The 21364-nt window shown below is 39.2% G+C and overlaps 1 protein-coding gene across 2 annotated transcripts in view; it reads left to right on the forward strand.

Annotated features, from left to right (window-relative positions):
- ALG5 (ALG5 dolichyl-phosphate beta-glucosyltransferase) overlaps positions 1–19369 on the forward strand; it is an 86817-nt gene extending 67448 nt beyond the window's left edge. For both annotated transcript variants that reach the window (XM_084879574.1, XM_084879575.1), the window contains 3 exons: positions 8366–8517; positions 17748–17833; positions 19167–19369. In XM_084879574.1, coding sequence (XP_084735700.1) covers positions 8366–8517; positions 17748–17833; positions 19167–19282 — 354 coding nt within the window. In that variant the 3' untranslated portion in view covers positions 19283–19369. The remainder of the gene's footprint in view (positions 1–8365; positions 8518–17747; positions 17834–19166) is intronic.
- Positions 19370–21364: the final 1995 nt, after the last annotated feature.

Raw genomic sequence — 21364 nt, forward strand, 5'->3', positions numbered from 1 at the left:
GATCTCCAAGCCAGTTGGCTATGAGGATCAAAAGTGTCTCAGCTAGGAGGGTTTCTGTATTCTGCTTGGATGGGGCAGAGTCTTGGGGTGGCACAGACAAGCTTTGTTGAATCCTGCACAATTGGTTGCAGGCACACACGCTCCTCTTTGGTATAGGCGTAGAGAAGCTTTGGATTCCTGTCTGCCATTCACTGCGAATGAGAAAGCTAGCCACTGGAAGGGCTTCTGTGCTTAGTTTGGATGGGGCAGAGTCTCGGGTGGTGCAGACAAGCTTTATTCAGCCCCTCCCTACGAGGGTCTGGTTTCTGAGTCCCACTTCACACACCTCCAGAGATCTCTGCCCACTTCCTGACAGTCTAGCCTCTTCCTGTCGGGGGCCGTATATCAGAGCAATAGGGTGCTTCTGTTTTCCTCCCAAACAAGAAAGCCAGCCACACGTTAGCTGTCCGCCCTCTCTGCGTGCAGGGAGTAAGCCAGCAGCGAACTCAGCCCTCCCTCTCAGCGGTCAAAAGCAAGCCGGCAGCGAAGTGGGGCGCCCGCCTTTTCGCGCACACAGTTCTCTCTACCTTCACAGTTCCTGAGGTGCCTTCTCTCTCCTTCCCAGATGGTAGAGCCTCCTCTCAGCCAGCCATCCAGCACTTCAAGGTGATGTTTCCCCCGTTTTTCAGTTCTAAATTCAAATTTGTTGTGGTAGGCTGCATTCAGGTTTCTACCCTATACCGCCATCTTGGTTTCTCCCTATTCTGTACTTCTTTTTTTTTTTTTTTTTTTTTAATATATATATTTTTTATTGATTTTTTACAGAGAAGAAGGAAGAGAGATAGAGAGCTAGAAACGTCGATGAGAGAGAAACGACCAGCTGCCTCATGCACACTCCCCACTGGGGATGTACCCGCAACCAAGGTACATGCCCTTGACCAGAATCGAACCTGGGACCCTTCAATCTGCAGGCCGATGCTCCATCCACCGAGCCAAACCAGTCCTAGCAATTCTGTACTTCTTAATCCCTTCAGTTTTTCACCCATCTTGCTAGTCTCCTGCCCATCTAGCCACCATCAAAATGTTCTCTATACTTATGAGTCTGTTTCTGTTCTGCTTGATTGTTTATTTTTATTTTTAGATTCAATTATTGATAGGTACATATTTATTGCCATTTTATCATTCATATTTTTTATCTTCTTTTCTTCCTTCTTAAGAAGACCCTTTAACATTTCATATAACATTGGTTTGTTAGTGATTAATTCCTTTAGCTTTTTCTTACTGGGAAGCTCTATATCTGTCCCTGTATTCTAAATGATAACTGCTGAATAGAGAAATCTTGGTTGTAGGTCCTTGCTTTTCATCACTTTGAATATTTCTTGCTCCTCCCTTCTGGCCTGAAAAGTTTTGACAGACTTATGAGAGGACTCCCTTGAAGGTTACTAACTACATTTATCTAGCTGCTTTTAAGATTCTCTCTTTGTCTTTCACCTTTTGCATTTTATTTTATTTTTAAATATATTTTATTGACTTGTTACAGAGAGGAAGGGGGAGGAATAGAAAGCTAGAAACATCGATGAGAGAGAAACATTGATCAGCTGCCTCCTGCACACCCCCCACCCGGGATGCCTGCAACCAATGTACATGTCCTTGTCTGGAATCGAACCCGGGACCCTTCAGTCTGCAGGCCGGCGCTCTATCCACTGAGCCAAACTGTTTTTGGCACCTTTTGCATTTTAATTATGGTGTGTCTTGGTGTAGGCCTCTTTGGTTTCATATTGTTTGGGACTTTGCTTCCTAGACTTTTATGTCTATTTCCTTCACCAAGTTAAGGAAGCTTTCTATAATTTTTTCAAACAGGTTTTCAATTTCCAGCTGTCTCTCCTCCTTCCAGCACCCCCATGATTTGAATGTTAGTACACTTGAAGTTGTTCCCGAGGCTCTTTAAACTATCCTCATTTTTTTGGACTATTTTTTCTTTTTTCTTTTCTTATTGGGTGTTTTTTGCCTCCTTATATTCCAAATAGCTAATTTGTTCTTGGTTTCATCTACTCTAGTGTTGATTCTCTGTAAATTATTCTTTACTTCTGTTAGTTTCTCCTTTATTTCTGACTAGTCTTTTTTTATGCTGCTGAGGTTCTCACTCAGTACATTAAGCATCCTTATAACTAGTGTTTTGAACTCTGAATCTAGTAGATTGCTTCTCTCCATTTTGTTTAGTTTTTATTTTTCTGGAGCTTTGTTCTGTTCTTTCATTTGGGAGATTTCTTTGTCTCTTCAATTTGGCAGCCTCCTTGTGTTTGTTTCTATGTATCAGGTAGAGCTGCTACATCTCCCAACTTGGTAGAGTGACCTAACGTAGTCAGTGTTCTAGTGGCACAACCTCCCTAATCACCGAAGTAGGGCCCTCAAGGGGCATCTCCCATATGGGCTGTGTACTCCCTCATCTTGTAGTTTAACTTTCATTGCTGTTGGCTTGTCAATAGGAGGGATTTACCCTCCAGGTCATTCAGCTGCAAGGACTGACTATGACCATCAACCACTGACTTTTGACCACTGTGGATAATCAGTTGTGTAGGGGCCCATCTGACAGAGCAGGACTTACTTCAGTGGGGCTATAGTGCTCGCTTAGTCTGCTCATTGAGTGTGTTGCCTATAGTGATGGTTGAACCATGATGCTTTGACGTAGTCTAAAGCTGTCCACTGAATTATTTTCTGTAAGGCTTCCCAGAGTTGCAGGCCAAGGCCAGCCACTGCTTTTGTTCTGCTGGGGGCCTTCCAGTGTGAGCTACAAAACAGTCTGCAGATGGCTGCTACTTGTGCTGGGTTTGGGGTGCGCCCAGGAGAGGTCCAAGGCCTGCTGCTGTGAGTACCACCCTGAGGCCACTTAGTGAGAGGTACAGGGCATGCTGAGCCCAGCTGCTGCTTGTTTGAGAGATTTTTAGAATCTGAAGCATGAGCAAGACAGGCCATTTATATGGAAAAGCTGCTGGAAACAGCTTAGGTGAGTCTGTAAGTTGTGAAGTTATATGTCATGGGGCCTCAAGGAACCACTGCAGGGAAGGGGGGCAGTGAGAGGGGCCACTGGGAGGGGCCAAGGACGAACAGTGCGAGCTATGTTGATGGAGACTCAGATATGACTCTCACCTGCCAGCTCTGTGGGGGAAGGCTCATGCAAGGATCAATGGACTCTGCCAGCTTCTGTTTACCCAGTGTTTGCCCTGATGTCAGATAATTTTGTTCTTCCCCATATGTCTCTGTTGCTTTTCAAGTTGCAGTTCCATCACTGAAGCTCAGAGGGAGTGAGTGTGACTAAGTCCCTGAATGGGCCCTTTAAGAGGAATTGCCTGGGATTCCAGCAGCCTTTGTCTTCAAAAGCCTCAATCTCTGCTGGTTTTTACAGCCAGAAATCATGAGGACTTCTCTTCCTAGCACTGGAACCCAGGGTTGGAGGTGGGCTGCTGGTATGGGGCTGGGACCCCTTGCGCCTCAAGGTAGGACTCCACCGCTCAGATATCCCTTCCAATTTTTATCTGCCACATTTTGGTGTGGTACCAGCCTGTTCCACATCTTCACCTCCCCTCACAGTCTGGATATGGCTTCTGTAAATCCCTAGTTGTAAGACTTCCATTCAGCCACATTTCAATTACCATATTTTTCGGACCATAAGACTCACCTTTTTCCCCCCAGAAGTGGGGGGGAAAAGTCCCTGCGTCTTATGGTCCAAATATAGCCTACACCAGAGGTTCCCAAACTTGTTTGTGCCGTAGACCCCTTGCCATGTTTTTCGGTTTTGGTTAGACCCCCTACTTACCTGATATTGATTTTTTTGTAAATTTCTAACTGTAGTGAAGTTTAGTGTTAAAATTTAATAAAAAATAATGTACCTACTTTTCTCCGGCATTCTCAAACAAAATAACACTGATTCACTATAATTTGTATGATAAACTACCAGTTTATATTTTTTTAAATATTTTCTCAGCACTTTCCTATTCAAGATTCAGGAAACGAATGAACGTATTTTTCTCACATTCATATTTATAGAGTGACGAATTGAACAAGTCGGTGCAAGTTCGCGAAGCTTTGAGACAAAATGTTTACTGCACGTATGCTTGTAACAAGATGATACTGGTATATCATTATGTGCAGGTTTTTATCCTACAACTTACACAATTTTATAAACATATATAATAAATTTTTTACTTCATAGGTACTTTTATAAATAATTTATATGTTTTTATATTATAAGATAATATGATGTAAGTAAATAGGTACTATCAGTGTATGTTGAGATCCACTATCGTGGACCCCCATTTTCATTTCATGGACCCCCAAATTTTTTTTTCGCTGACGTAGACCCCTTGCAGGTTGTCATAGACCCCTGGGGGTCGATATAGACCACTTTGGGAATCACTGGCCTACACATATACTGTAAAAAAAAAGTTTTTTTACTTGCCCGGCTCTGTGTGGTCTCTGTGTGCTTGCCCGGCTCTAAAATGGTTCTAAATGCTGCTGTTTACTTTACAGGGTTGATTACATGTGTTTATGACTGTGATGTTGGGTTTTAATGCACATAAAATATTTTAGGACACTATTTGTTTCAGAATCTTTTTTTCTTCATTTCCCTTCTCTAAAAACTGGTGCGTCTTATGGTCCGGTGCGTCTTATGGTCCGAAAAATACGGTAGTTCTGAATGATGGTAATTGTAATTTAGTTGTAATTTTATTTGGTTGTGGGAGGAGGTGAGTACCACTCCTACTTATGCCACAGTGTTATTCAGAAGTGAGAGCTTCCACAATTAAATCTTATTGAAGATCCTTTCCAAGAAACAACACATTCTTTTGCCACATGTCCATGAAACTGCAGCATGGCCTCCCATTTCTGAGCACTCAGTTTTTTTCTGAATGTACTGTAGCTAACATAAATCCCTGTATAGTGCATAGTGAAAAAGTTACAAAAGAATTAATAATCAAAATAATAAACTGTGACTTCAATAATTTAATTGCATAGATTTCAGACTTATCTTTTCTAAATACATTTATACATATTCTCATATGTTCTGCTCCCGTGGATGTACAACAGGATACAACACTAATGGAGTCTTTTAGCACCCTTAAATGTATTCATATTCCCATTTGTTCTGTGTAACAGTTATAATAATACTGTTTATATTGTGTGTGTATTCTTGAATTTATCATTTAAAAGATTCAAAATATAATCTATTACTATGTGATATCTTTAGATTTTCTTTGAAGACATCTTGAGACTTCTTATTTTAAGATAATGAAATCCCCTTAAATTTTACCTGAATTCCTTATTTATATTTCGTAACACTAGAAAGTTATTTTTAACATGAAGTAGTGAATGTCTTTTTCCTTGATGTTTTTAGAAGTCTACCAGAAGTTTATATAATGCTATTCTATCACTTTGTTAGATTTATTTTATTAAGTTTATCTTATAATATATTTTTAGTTGTCTTTTAAATTTAAGATATTTTGCCAGGTTTTTAAAAATTAAATAAAGATCTTCTTTGTAGTTAATTGTTATATTTTAAATATGCTACACATCAAATTTAAGGTATTCATGTGAACTTTACGTTTCTAGATTTTAAAATAGCCATTATCCTAAAACAAACAAAAATCTTCTCTTCACATTAAAGCAAAAACAGTCATGAGTATTTTTATTTTATAACTAGTAAGGTCACCTAAATCATATTTAAGAAAAATAGTTTATTGTTTTTCTACCTTTTATTTTTATTTTTTATTTTTATCTTTGAATTTCTACTTGTTCCTTTCCTAAGTGTAAATGCTCTTTTGGAGGATTGATCAGTCAACCAGTATTTATTGGAAATATTTTATATAGAAGGCTAGGTGTTGTGAAATTCCCAGAGCATTTTAAAATTAGATTTCCACCCTATCTACTTAGAGAAGAAGGACGTAATTATATCAAAACGTAACTACAGATTCTATTACAGGTGGTAAATGAGAAGTGTTAGATCCTTTCAAAAAGTTTATTTGAAATACTTTATAAATATTTTATTTTTCCTTCCTTTCTTAGCCTATTTACTTGAGTGAAGTTGTGGTCAAAAGATTAAAATGAGCTTTCAAGCTCTCCTTATTAAAAATATTTATTGAGTTTCTATTACTTTCTGTGCCAAATACTTGGCTAAAGGCTTTCATATTATCTCATTTGAATTCTTGTGATAACATCTGAAAGTAGGCATTTTCATTCCCATTTTCAAATGAGGAAAGTGAGACAGAGTGTGTAAGTAACTTGCTCATGGTTTCCCTAATTATTAGTTCAGTGGGCTTTTTTCTACTTATGTTATCAATGAGTCATGATTCTTTCAATGATGATAGAAAAAGATATGTGAGTGAAGAATGATACTAAAAATTACAATTACAAAAAAACAAAACAAAAGAGTGAACAGACCTTTCTCTACTGATATACAATTTAAATATTTTACATAGACTCATAATAGGTTGTTTATATAAATATCTAATTATTATTCCATGGGTCTTTTCACCCATGTTAAGAAGTCCTGTATTTTATAATTCCAAACTTGAAAGTCTTGAATACAGTGATAACTAAGGATCTATTATTCTTATGTTTTAACTAGTGGCCTGGTGCACGAAATTCGTGCATGGGGAGTGGGTGTCCCTCAGCCCGGTATGCACCTTCTTCAATCTGGGACCCCTCAGAGGATGTCCTATTGCTGGTTTACAGGGAATGGGCCTAAACTGGCAGTTGGATAACACTCTCACAATCCGGGACTGCTGCCTCCTAAGTGCTCACCTGCCTGCCTGCCTGATTGCCCCTAACCACTCTGCATGCCAGCCTGCTCACCCCCAACTGCCCCCTGTTCACCCCCAAATGACTCCCTCCAGCCTGATCACCCCCAACTGCCCCTTGTGCCAGTGGGAACCTCAACTGCCCCCCTGCCAGCCTGCTCACCCCCAACTGCCCTCCCCTGCTGGCCTGCTCATCTCTACCTCCCCTCCCCACTGGCCTGCTTGCCCCCAACTGCCCCCCTGCTGGCCTGCTCACTCTGAACTGCTCCCCCTCCCGCCCCCGTCCTGATCACTCCCAACTGACCCCAACTGATGGCCTGCTCTCCCCCAACTGGCCCCCCTGCTGGTCTGCTCGTCCCCAACGGCCCCCTGCCCACCAGCCTTATCACCCACAACTGCCTCCCCCTATTGGCCTCTAACCGCCTCTACCTCAGCCCCACCACCATGGCTTTGGCCAGAAGAACATCCAGAAGGTCTCCTGGTCTAATTAGCATATTACCCTTTTATTAGTATAAGTAGAGGCCTGGTGCATGGGTGAGGGCCAATTGGTTTGCCCTGAAGGATGTCCTGGATCAGGGTAGGGTTCCCATGGGGGTGTGGGCAGCCTGGATGAGAAGCTGACAGTTGTTTTCAGGCTGACCACGCTCCTCCCCTCCCCGCGACCCAGGCTCCAAGCCCCTCCTTTTTTTTTTTTCTTTCTCCAGCTCCTCCTTGAGCAGAGGCTAAGACTGGCTGGAAGCCTGGGTCGCCCCCAGTGACCCAGGCCCCCAGCCACTTCTTGAGTGGTGGCCAGGAAGGGCCAGAATCTTGGCTTCTTCCATTTGGGGGGGCAGGGCGTGGTCCAAACAAGCCTCCTGCCTCTGCTATCTTTGTTGGGTTAATTTACATATTTGCTCCTGATTGGCTGGTGGATAGAGCAGAGGGACTGTCAATTAGCATGTTTCTCTTTTATTAGTGTATAAGTTTTCAGTGTTTAATGAATAATAGAATATTATGTCCTGTTGTTACTAATAATGAAATTAATTACTAACAATGATAAGTAATAAACAGGAGTAAAGATTACTTAAGTTTAGTATATAAAGTATTAAAGAACTTAATTGTTAAAGTATATTTAATTATGTCATGCCTAATTAGGCATACTGGGTTTTTGTTTCAAATTCCTTTCTAGTCTGAAACTTTTGTGACTTTTATCTTACTGTTTTGCTTTTTCAAGATATTCTGGTAACTCATCTCTTTTGAAACTGGAGTGTATTTGGGAAAAAGCGTCACAACATAGGTGAATGAGATGTTCTCTTTGCATATAGCAGCTCAAACTGCTATGCTATGCTTCTAGTAAATTCAAGTTCCTATCTCGCACAGGTACTATGATTCTTCTTTTCTGACTCAAACTCCAGAGTGCCTCTGCCCTGTTCTAAGCAGACAGTATCTTCACAGTTTCTATGATATACTTTTCCAGTAAAGCTAATGGAAGAATGGTGTTCACATGTAAGATCTACTCAGCCAATTACATATTAATTGCAGTTGTCTATAGCCAGGTGTTTTCAGTGTCTCCTTTATAGGTAAATGGAAAGTCATTTTTATTGTCTTTGTTTCAGCGTTCTTACTTCCGTACTCTGCTCATGTATGGATTCCATTTCCTGGTGTGGTTCCTTTGTGTCAAAGGAATCAGAGACACACAATGTGGTTTCAAATTATTAACGAGAGAAGCAGCTTCACGGACGTTTTCATCTCTACACATTGAACGATGGTAGGTTTCTAATTGGAATGTATCTGGTATATCATATTATACAACGTTATTTCAGATAATGAGAAGCAGGCTTCTATTCTCATAATGAACAACCAGGTTTAAACAGAATTGACACTTTTTATATGTAATCTGTGCCTTTATACTTTTACTGGTTGGATATAAAGTTATGAATCGTTTTAATTATAGACAGTATAAATTGAGATGACTGAAAAATCCTGTGTCCTTAAGCTTTCTTTTTTTTTCTTTCCTTTACATAAGTTCTCTCCTGCCTAAGACCAATCTTCTGCATCTCCTTCCACCTTCTAAGAACTTTATCTTGTTTGCTTTTCTCCTCATTTAGTCTTTTCCCCTTAATCGAATCTTTCCCATCAGTTTTGAAAACAATTTTAAATTTCTCTTGCCATTTTAAAAAAATTCTCTATTAACACCACCCCACCCCCTCAGCATCCCTTCAGCTCTAGCCCTGTATGCTTTCATAGCTGACCTTTTCTTGAAAGAGTGGTCTCTATTCACTCTCACCATTTTCTCATTTTCCACTTTACTCTTCACCCCACCTTAATATGAATTTTCCCTTAAGGTTGTTAAATTCAGTGGTCATGTTTTATATGACAATTTATTGTCTTACTAGTAATTAACCCATCAGCAGCTCTCAATGCTTCTGAACTCTCTATCTTGAAATAAGTTGTTTCCTCAGCATATCTTTATCCCCATCATGGCTGCTGTATTGAACAACATAGTTCCAGGATATTGGGAAAGTTTTGGTTAAAGAACATTTAAAATTTTTGTTTTTCTTCTTTAAATGTTATGCTCATGTGCATGCCTTTTTAAAAATATATATATATTTATTGATTTTTTACATAGAGGAAGGGAGAGGGATAGATAGTTAGAAACATCAATGAGAGAGAAACATTGATCAGCTGCTTCCTGCACACCTCACACTGGGGATATGCCCCCAACCAAGGTACATACCCTTGACCGGAATCAAACCTGAGACCTTTCAGTCCTCAGGCCAATGCTCTATCCACCAAGCCAATCTGGTTTCGGCATGTGCATGCCTTTTAAATTATTTATTTGGACTTGGTTGACATAGTAATGACTTGACTTAAAATTTTAGCCTCTCACATTTCTTTATGGTCCAATTATGTTTAATTTGGACCTGTAAAAGAGAACTACCAAATATGCATTTATCAACTTAATTAGCAGTACTTTCTTTACCACTTTTCATCAATAGTTGTCATTAAAACATTTCTATATATATATATATATATATATATATATATATACACACACACACACACACACACCGTATTTTTTGGACCATAAGATGCACTTTTTCCCCCCCAGAAGTGGGGGGGAAAAGTCCCTGCGTCTTATGGTCCAAATATAGCCTACACATATACTTTAAAAAAAAAGTTTTTTTACTTGCCCGGCTCTGTGTGGTCTCTGTGTGCTTGCCCGGCTCTAAAATGGTTCTAAATGCTGCTGTTTACTTTACAGGGTTGATTACATGTGTTTATGACTGTGATGTTGGGTTTTAATGCACATAAAATAGTTTAGGACACTATTTGTTTCAGAATCTTTTTTTCTTCATTTCCCTTCTCTAAAAACTGGTGCGTCTTATGGTCCGGTGCGTCTTATGGTCCGAAAAATATGGTATATTTTATTGATTTTAGAGGGGAAGGGAAAGGGAGAGAGAGATAGAAACATCAATGATGAGTGAGAATCATTGAGCAGCTGCCTCTTGCATATCCCCTACTGGGGACCAAGCCCGCAACCCATGCATGTGCTCTTGGCTGGAATAGAACCTGGGACCCTTCAATCCGCAGTCCGATGCTCTATCCATTGATTGAGCCAAACTAGCTAGGGCTAAACATTTCTTTAAATCAAAATCATCTATACTTTTTAGTCAAGAAAGACTTAAAAGATTTCTTTTATGTAGTATAAATTATAGAAATTAAGTTGTGCATCTGTTTATTTCCATATGTCACCTGAGACTTCTTTCTTAAAGAATTTATCCTAAAGATTCATTCATATTTTTCAAATAAATTTCATTAAAACCCAAGTTGAGTTTCTAGGTTTTAGAAAACATATAGCTGAAGTTAAAAGACTAGATATTTCTTTTATTAAGAATTAGACTTGAATATAGGTAATGTTAAATATCCTATATATTAAAAACCCAGCGACCGAAATGGTGGAACCACCAGAATGACCAGAGACCAGAATGACTGCGACCCCATGTCCCAGTTGATCCCACCCCGTAGCAGTGACATCTATCCTCATCAGGGGCATGGCCAACCTGCAAACCACCTGTGGCCCATTGTCCCAGCTGGCCCCAACCCCAGAGGGGATACCCACCATGATCCGGGGCCCCCATCAGGGCAGGCTAGCCACCACCCCCATGTACCAGGCTTCTCTATATAATAAAAGGGTGATATGCAAACTGACCCTAACAGTGGACTGACCAGAATGACAACTTGACCAGTCACTATGAGGTGCACTGACTACTTCTCGGTCCTTTTCCCCGCCCAGCAGGCTCCAATCTCCCAATGGGGAACGGGGAACCGGGGATGGGTGGCAGGGGAAATGCATAGTGCCAATTCAAGGCCCCCACCCCACCAATAGCCCCACACACAGAGGGCAACCTGCAGCAGGGCAGGAACGGCCAACCTCTCGGTCCCTTCCCCTGGCCAGCAGGCTCTGTTCTCCCTATGGGAAACAGGGAACAAGGGGGTGGGGGGTGGCGGATGATGGGTAGCGCCAGGCTAATGCTCCCACCCTGCCAGTTGCCCACACACAGAAGGTGTCCTGTGGCAGGGGGTGGTGCTGACAAGTGGTAGGAACAGCCAACCTCTCAGTTGCCCCAGCCAGCAGGCTTTGATCACCTGATGGCAAACAGGGAACTAGGGTGGGTGGTGGCGTATGGTGGAGCTGGCTGCAGGCAGCTGGAAAACATGACACTGACTGCAGGCCAGACCTAGGGACCATATCAGCACACGAATTTCATGCATTGGGCCTCTAGTAAATATTTATGTATAGAATCTCCATCCTCACATGTACCTCAGCTAAATTCTTTCTATTTAATCTTAAGGTGTAATTTAGCCCAGTTTATGAGTAAGTTTAAAACTGAATTCTTTTGAAATGTATTTTCTTCTGATAAATACTTTCTCTTTTTAATCAATGTTATACAAGTTTCTAATTTAAAGTCAGCCCCATCAGGATTTTAACAAAAAACAGTTATCCCTAATGCCGTTTTCCACCACCCCCAATTAATACTCTCTAACTATAGCCACTTTCAACTCTATACTGTTTTTTGTAGTATTTGTTTTCCTAATGCAGAATGGTTCTGCATAGCTACATGTCCATTTTTCAGTTTTACATATTACTTTTTGAAATAGAAAATTAATGGATACCTAATTAGTTCTCTTAAATTTCTATGCCCCCTCTACACTTATTCTCCTAGTATAGTTGAAAAATAATTTTTGGTTATATCAGTATTGAGATAATAGTTACAGCTATGTAAAAATAATTTATATTTACCTCAGCAGAGGGCAGGTAGAGGCTGGGAGAAGGTTGCTATTTAAGAATATAATAGCTATCTTATGGTTTTGATATGATATTATATTTATTATATTATATTATATTATATTATATTATATTATATTATATTAATTTATTATATTATATTATACTAGAGGCCCGATGCACAAATATTCGTGCAAGAATGGGCCTTCCTTCTCCTGGTTGCCGGCACCACCTTTGCTCTGTCCGGAGCCACCTTTCTGCCTTCCCAGAGGCCCAAAGTGGCTGGGGTGGTGTGTAGCACCTGCATAAGCAAATTAACCCACCATATCTGTGGGTTAATTTGCATACTCACTCCTGATTGGCTGGTGGGTGTCATGAAAGTATGGTCAATTTGCATCTTACTCTTCTATTAGTGTAGATTATATTCCATCAGGAGTATAAATTCTTCTCCTTGGATGTTACTTTCCAGTTCTCTGGCCTCCTGAACAGTTCCTATTCTCCCTTTCCTTTTTCTTGGTTTATACTCCAATTGTAGTAGAGCATATCCTCTATTCAATTCCCTAAATTATGAGAAGGCAACTTGGAGATTTTGCATGGAAAGAGGTATCTTTATTCCCAAATTTATTTAATAATTAGCTGGAGAAAAAATAAGTGTTTTTATGTAGTTCATTTCTGTAGATGATGTAAATCTTGATATGGTACTATGTTATGTTGTCTCCATATACCCCTATCTCTGCCCACCACCTTTGGAAGTATTCAGGAACTTAGTATGTCCATTTTTTTCAAGGTTTTTTTTTTATTGGTTTTTAGAGAGGGAAAGAGAAAGAAACATCTTTGTGAGAGGGAAATACCAATAGGCTGCCTCCTGCATATCTGCTACTGGGATCCAGCCTGAAGCATAGGTATGGGATCTGACCAGGAATCATACCAGTAGCTTTCCAGTGCATGGGACAACTCCCCATAAACTGAGCCACACCTCCAGGGCTTAAATGGTTATTTTAAAAAAAATTAACTTTTTTGTTGAGAGTATAACAAATGTCAGCTTTTTATTGTTATTTTCCCCATTCTCTCAGGCAGGCAGAGGTGGTTAGGGGCAATCAGGCAGGCAGGCTAGCAATTCGGGGTGATCAGACAGGCAGGTAGAGTGGTTAGGGATGATCAGGCAGGCAGGCAGAGGCAGTTGGGGGCAATCAGGCAGGCAGAGGCAATTACGGGCGATCAAGCAGGCAGGTGAACGATTAGGAGCCAGCGGTCCCAGATTTTGAGAGGGTGTAGGCCGTGCTGAGGGACTCCCTCACCCCATGCACACACCCTCCATGCACGAATTTTGTGCACCAGGCCTCTAAGTTAGTGTATAAAGGTGCCATCAATTTCTGGGTGTTAATTTTGTATCCTGCTACATTGCCAAAATATTTTATTAAATCTAGTAGTGTTTTGTAGGATCTTTAGGGTTTTCTATATTCAATATCATGTCATCTGCAAATAATGACGGTTTTACTCCCTCTTCTCCAATTTGTATGCCTTTTATTTCTCTTCTCTAATAACTGAGGCTAGTACTTCCAGCACTATATTGAATAATAGTGGTGAAAGAGGACATTTCTGTCTTGTTCTTAGGAGAAATGGTTTTAGTGTTTGCCCATTGAGTATCATGTTGGTTGAAGGTTTGTTATATATGGCCTTTATTAGGTTAAGGTATGATCCCTATATTCCCATTTGCTGAGAGTTTTTACCTAAAAAGATTGTTGGATTTTGTCAAATGCTTTTCTGCATCAATTGTTATGATCATGTGGCTTTTGTTTTCCAAGTTTTTTATATGATGTATCACATTTATTGATTTGAGAATATTGTACCAGCTTTGCATCCCCAGAATAAGTCCCACTTGGTCATGGTGTATGATCTTTTCAATGTATTCTTGGATTTGATTTGCTGATATTTTGTTCAGAATTTTAGCCTCTATATTCATGGGGGATATTGGCCTGTAATTCTTTTTCTTTGTGCTGTTTTTACCTGGTTTTGGAATTAAGCTAATGATATTCTCATAAAAAGACCTTGGAAGTGTTCCTTACTCTTGGATTTTTGGGGGGAATAATTTGAGGAGGCTAGATGTTAATTAGTTCTTCTTTTAATGTTTGGTAAAATCCCCCTTGAAGCCATCTGGATTAGGGCTTTTGTTTACTGGGAATTCTTTTTTTTATTACTGCTTCAATTTCATTAGTAGTTATGGGTCTATTCAAGTTTTGTGATTGTTCCTGGTTGAGTTTTGGAAGATTGTATTTTTCTTGGATTATGTTCATTTTGTCCAGGTTGACCAACTTACTGTATAGTTGTTCATAGTTTGTTTTTGTTTTTTTACATCCTTTGTATTTCCATGGGGTCAGTTCTTACTTCACCTCTTTCGTTTCTGATTTTTTTTATTTTTGGATCCTCTCTTTGTTTCTTGAGTCTGGTTAACAGTTCATCAATCGTATTTATCTTTTCAGAGAACCAGCGCTTAGTTTAATTGATTTTTAAACCTTTTTTTAAAAAAAACATTTTTTTTTAATCTCTGTCATATATTTTTTATTTAATCTTTATTATTTCCTTCCTTCGACTTACTCTTCTAAGTCTTTAAGTCGTTGGGTTAAATAATTTATTGTTAATACTAGAAGCCTGGTGCAGGAAATTCGTGTACTGGGGGGTCTCCTCAGCCCAGCTTGCCCCCTCTCACATACTGGGAGCCCTCAGGGGATATCCTATTGACAGCTTAAGCTGCAGTCTGGCCTCCCTTTGTGGGAGACAACCGGGCTGATCAGGGAAAGGCACAAGCCCCATCACCCCACTGCTGGAACCACTGCCAGTCACTGCAGCCACCAAGGTGTTTTCATCAACATGGACTCCAGTCCCTTCACCATGAGAAAATGACAACTTTCTTTAGGCATTTTCAAGATGTGTCTTTCATAGGATATGCCTTTCTTCTCTCTCTCTCTCTCTCTCTCTCTCTCTCTCTCTCTCTCTCTCTCTCTCTCTCTTTCTTTCTTCTCACCTGAGTATATGTTTCCATTGACTTTTAGAGAACGTGGAAGGAAAAGAAAGGGAAAGACAGAGAGAAATATCAAAGTGAGAGGAATACTTTGATTGGTTGCCTCCTGCATGATCCCTGACTGGGGCCCCAGCCAGGGAAGAACCTGCAACTTATGTACATGCTCTTGATCAGAATCTAACCCAGACCCTGTGGTTGGCAAATGTAGGCATTATCCACTGAGACAAACCACCTAGGGCAGGTTATGATATTTCTTAGCTCTCCAGCAGCGGACCTTCTTTTTTCCCCCCAGGAGTGTGGTGGAAAAGCCCTAGATCACCTTTTTGGATTCTTATACCCAAGTTTCTAAGAATATTACCAGTGACATACAGGGAGCTTAGCCAATGTGTGGTCAGAAGAGGTGTTTCCTCTGTAGTTCACACCTATCTCCTCAGATCTCCAGCTCCGCCCCTGCCACGGTCTAAAGCCTCCTGCCTTTGGCAGGGGATCCCCAGCTGGCTCTATCGCCAGGCTCCGCCCCTGGCCAAGGCTGAAAGCTTCTGGCTGAGGCTCAGTCCCTGGGCATGGATCCCCAGCTGGCTCCAATCACCCGCAGGGACCCCCAGCTGCTGCAGTTACCCGGCTCCACCCACTGCCAAGGCCGCAAGCATCTGGCTGAGGCTCAGACCCTGGGCATAGACCCCCAGCTGGCTCTAGTCACCCGCAGGGGATCCCAGCTGGCTCCGACTCTGACCATAGCCAATGCCAGCAAGGGCAGGTGGAAAGCTTGGCTTCCTCCATCGCAGGAGAAACCCAAGCCTCCCTCCTTCTCTCTGGGGCCTGTAGCCATCTTGGTTGGGTTAATTTGCATATTTGCTCCTGATTGGCTTGTGGGCGTGGCTTGTGAATATAGTGGAGGTGCGGTCAATTTGCATATTACTCTTTTATTATATAGGATTCTTATTCTTAGAGGAAGGTCTGGAGGGCTATGAACTTCCCTTTCAGTACTGCTTTTGCTGTGTCCCAGAGATTTGGGGTTGTTTTGTGATCATTTTCCTTTGTTTCCAGGAAGTTTTTATTTCTTTCTTGATCTCTTTAATGAACCCTTCATTATTTAATAGCATGCAATTTGCCACCATGTATTTGAGTTTTTATTGTAGTTAATTTCTAATTGCTTACCATTGTGATCTATGAAGTTGCTTGATATGATTTCAGTCTACTTAAACTTAAAAAGACTTTGTTTCCTAACATATGGTCTATCTTTGAAAATGTCCCATGTGCACTTGAATAGAATGTATATTCTGTAGCTTTGGAATGAAATATTCTGAAAATGTAATTACTTCTGGTCTAGTGTGTTGTTTAGGATTGCTGTTTCCTTGATTTTTTTTGTCTAAAACATCTATCCAGCTATGTAGAGGCAATGTTGAAGCCCTCTACTGTGATTGTATTGCTGTCCATTTCTCCTTTAAAATCCTCCAGAAGTTTTCTTTTATGTTTGTATTGGGTGCATATATGTTTACCAGAGTTTTATCCTCTTGTTTTGATTTCTTTAGTATTGTAAAGTGGCCTTCATTGTCTCTTGTAATATTTGAATTGTATTATGTTAGATATTAGTGTTACTACCCCAGCTTTTTTTTTTTCCCCCCAATTTCATTTGCCTAGAAAATTTTTTCCATCCCTTCACTTTCATTTTCTGTTAGTCTTTTGATTTGAAGTTAGACAGCATAGGGTCATGTTTGAAGTGTGTTCCATGCAGTCTGAAAAGTAGGGTCTTAATGATTAAAGGATATGCTTTAGAGACAGTTAAAAGAATGTGGAGAAGTATAGCACAGGTAGGCATGCTTCTCTTTTTTATCTTAGTGCCAGTGAAAGGAAGCATTTGGTTGAGAGAAATTTTTAAGTAGATTTCAGGAAAACTGAGTCAGGACTCAAAAACTGTAAGGAGAACAGATTTTACTATATCAAGGGGCTGATCGAAGAGGAGCTTTGAGAAAAAATCTATCTCATGGATAGAAGGAAGGATAAACTGGGAATTTAGACAAGAGATGATTTTAACATTGTATGTAAAAGCAAGACTATATTTAATTCCTATGCATGTATTTAATTATATTCAAAGGATATTCAGACTAGTTTATATTGTTTTTTCACTTTTAGTAATTATTGATACTATTATTGTCCAGGATGACCTGGAGAAGGGAAAAGGAAAAGATAGACCCTAAAGACCCTGTAAAGAAATCCTGATCTTTTGGTAGGAGAATTGTGTAATCAAGCAACACAAAAGTCATTGAGAACATTCTGTTTAAAAGCTTCTCAGAGTTCTATTTTATCAGCTCTCTAAATCAGTTGAAAATGCTCTCGATCTGTATCTTGAGTTAATTAAAACTGGGACTGAAAACCATCAGTCATGAAACGTTCTAAAATTAAATGTTTTCTTAGGGCCAACAGGCTGTTTTTATCCCTGGGATTTTTGGAGTCGTGGTAGAGATATTTCTCATTTAAGTGTTATACAGTGACACCAAATTATTTTATTCGCCTTAAAGCTCCTCAACTGCTTAGCTTTTATTTGATCTTATGTCAATCTGACCATTAGTTTCATGATAGAAGCTTTATATCTGCCATGCAAGTTTATTTTTTTTTTTTTAAACATGCCAGGGTAGCAATTTAGTTACATTCTTTTAAAAAATAAATACCAATATATTTTGTATTTCAGGGCATTTGATGTAGAACTGCTTTACATAGCACAGTTCTTTAAAATTCCAATAGCAGAAATTGCTGTCAATTGGACTGAAATAGAAGGTGAGTACTATAGATTTAACTTATCTTAAGAGGAGTAGGGCAGACATGAGAAAATACAGTTTCCCAGTAGTCTCCTGGCTCTAATGTTCTTTCTTTCTCCATCAGAAACTCCTCAGCTATCTTAACTCTGACAAGCAATTCCATTGAGCATTCTGCCTACTGCCTATTGCTTTCTATATTTTTTCAGTCTTGGGGTCTTCAATAGGTCTACCATCCTGCCCAAGAAATTCAGTAAAACTAGCTCCAAAATACAAGACCTGAGTTTAAAAGTAAAATTCCTCCCTTCTTTTCCCCTTCCCTACCCTCCCCTTTCCTCCCTCCCTCCCTTTCCCATTTATTTATAAAAAAGAAAAGTTCCATCATTTTGACATATGTACATATGTGCTTTATGTTTTTTATTATATATTTACCACATGTAAACGTCAGGAATTGTTATCTTTCTTTTAAACTCCTTTTACTGTTTCACTTCATTACTGCTGTGTATATGCTCCATGTGAGTGATGTAGGTGCTTATGTAGGTGGGTTCCAACTACAGCAAAAATCACATTATGTCGCACCATAGGAACGGATCTCCAACGTAATTCAAGTACCTACCTACTGTATATATTTATATGAAGTGATTACATTGTACACTTTAAATATATTTCCATTTTCTTTGTCAGTTACACCTATGTAAAGCTAGGAAAAAATAAAGAGAAAGAAGCCAGGGCACTGGCCTTGCCTAAAATCTGAAAATTGTCAGTTCTATTAGTGTTGTGATTCTAGCCATATCACTTTACCACCCAGCATCCATGACCTAATCTGTAAAATTGTAGAAGTGATAGGGAGGCTCTATTCCTGATATAATAAAAAGACAATTCCAAGGAGTGAAATCAAGAAATATAAAATATTAAAACATGTTCAGAGATGTATTTTATATAGTTAGCTGGACTTGGCACATTGCCACTTGGAAATCAAAGGACAAGAAGATGGCCTACCTAGGGTGGCATTTATTTTAGAGTAAGAGCCTTTGGAAGAATTAGAAAAAAAAAATAGGTTTTTTTCTTAGATTTATCACAGATTATTAATATGTACTTCTATTATTTGTGGCGGTATACTTGATTCTCTATAGTATATATGAGCCTGAAAAGTGGTATTTAAAATATGAAAATTTCTCCCCAAAATCACTTTTAAATGAACAGATGGACATAGATTTAACATACATATATAATATAAATAAAATTAGTACCTATAAGCTACCAAAAATCATGTAAACTGACTACTAAAAGTAATTATAAGGGGATATATATTCTGAGTTTAACTCAATTTATTTTTAATTATTATTTAATCGCAGGTTCTAAATTAGTTCCATTTTGGAGCTGGCTACAAATGGGCAAGGACCTACTTTTCATACGACTCCGATACTTGACTGGTGCCTGGAGGCTTGACCAAATCAGGAAAATGAATTAGGTTATTTGCTATTTTTGATTGTAATATGTATTATTGTGATATTATTTCATTTGAATTAAAATTTTAAATAAAGCTGAGATAAGTGTATGCCATTGTCTGCCTTTTGATAATTGTAAAGAATTTACTGTCATAAGTAAAATTTTTTATACATCTTTTGGACAAAACAAATTTTAAGGTATATGTTAAAAAAATTTAATTTTCTTTTGCTTTACCGTGTTTCCCCGAAAATAAGACATCCTCCAAAAATAAGACCTACTTACAGGTTTCCTTCTGAGTGAAATATAAGGCATCCCCCTGAAAATAAGGCCCCCTCTAGGCTCTGACTTCTCTAAATACAATCTTTCCAACATGATCGCTATTGATAAAACTGCAGTGTTTATGGGCCAATTATCTCAAACATCAATTGAACAGTGGGGTGCCTCCTTAGTGTACATTCCCTCCACTGCTTACGAAAGTGCACGTGTTTCCTGTATTTTGGCAGTTCGTCTGGATGGTACTAAAATCCCACCTTTAATCATTTCTAAGGGCAAGAAGGAAAAGATTGAACATGTTTTGGGCGTTTTTATTCTTGAAACTGAAAAAGCCTGGGCCACACAAGCAGTTATAAGGAAGTGGGTCGATTTAATGCTGCCGCTTGTTATGCAAGGGAGCCAAAAAGGTCTGCTAGTCTAGGATGCAGCCAGCACTCACTGTGCTAAAGACATGAAGACATTTCTTCTCAAAAAAAAAAAAAAAAAATAGATCAGATGATTCCCGCAGGAATAACGGCCTATCTCCAGACTCAATATTGCAATAAACAAGCCATTCAAAGACAATTTGCTTGTGGAAATTAATGACTACATTGAAAATAGAATGGAGAGAAATCAGTGTGGAAACTTTGTGAAACCTAAAGTGCAACAAGTTGTGACTTGGGTGAAGAATTTATGGGAGAAAATCACTGACAGTTGCATTGCAAATGCACTGCGAGCAGGCTACCTTGACAAGAAGTACTCATTTAAAGACAGTGCTATTGCTAAATATGAGAGATTTGGTCCACTAATTCTGAAAGAAATGGAGTCACAAGAAATTCACCAGGAAATTCAGGAATTGGATTGTTATGATGATGTTCCAGGAGATGATGACATGATTGTCAATGAATAAGTGAGTAAATTCTTGATACTGTAGGATACCGTATCGTATACAGGTAATAAATTTCCTTTATTTTCATTTAATAATAAATGTGTACTGTATTCTTCTTTATGGAAAAATAAGACATCCCCTGAAAATTTAATATAAGACACTCTCTTATTTTTGGGGAAACAGGGTAGCAATTCTATTTATTTAGAGTGTCAATATAGCCTGAGAAATATAATTTTTAAGAAAGACAGAAGCAATTATTTTTGCTCTTAGGCACCGTGTATAATTCTCATGAACTTAAATATAAACCACAACCATGAAACAGTGGTAAGAGATTTTTAAAAATAAATAAATAAATAAAAATAAAGTTAACAACTCTGACCACGTGGCTCATTTGGTTGAAGTACCAAAAAAGGTTGCAAATTTGATTCCCAGTCAGGGCACATATCTAAGTTGCATGTTCCATGCCTGGTTGAGGGTGCAATAATCAATTCGGACTGTCACAGTACAACACGTGAGATTGCAGAGAAGCTTCATGTATCACATACATGCATTGAAAATCACTTAAAACAACTTGGCTATGTTCAAAATCTCGATACATGGGTTCCTCACGAACTGAAAGAATCACAGTTAACGCAACGCATTAGCAGCTGCGATTTGCTAAAGAAATGTAATGAAAATGATCCATTTTTAAAACGACTGATAACTGGCGATGAAAAATGGGTTGTTTACAACAATATCAAGCGGAAAAGATCGTGGAGCAGGCCAGGTGAACCAACTCAAACAACATCAAAAGCTGATATTCATCAAAAGAAGGTTTTGTTATCAGTTTGGTGGGATTACAAAGGAATTGTCTACTTTGAACTCTTACCACCCGACCGAACGATCAATTCTGATGTCTACATTGAACAACTAACGAAATTAAACAATGCAGTTGAAGAAAAGCGGCCCGAATTGACAAATCGA

Source organism: Pipistrellus hanaki, assembly GCF_964339955.1.
Source record: "Pipistrellus hanaki genome assembly, chromosome: 3".
Taxonomy (NCBI): Eukaryota; Metazoa; Chordata; class Mammalia; order Chiroptera; family Vespertilionidae; genus Pipistrellus; species Pipistrellus hanaki.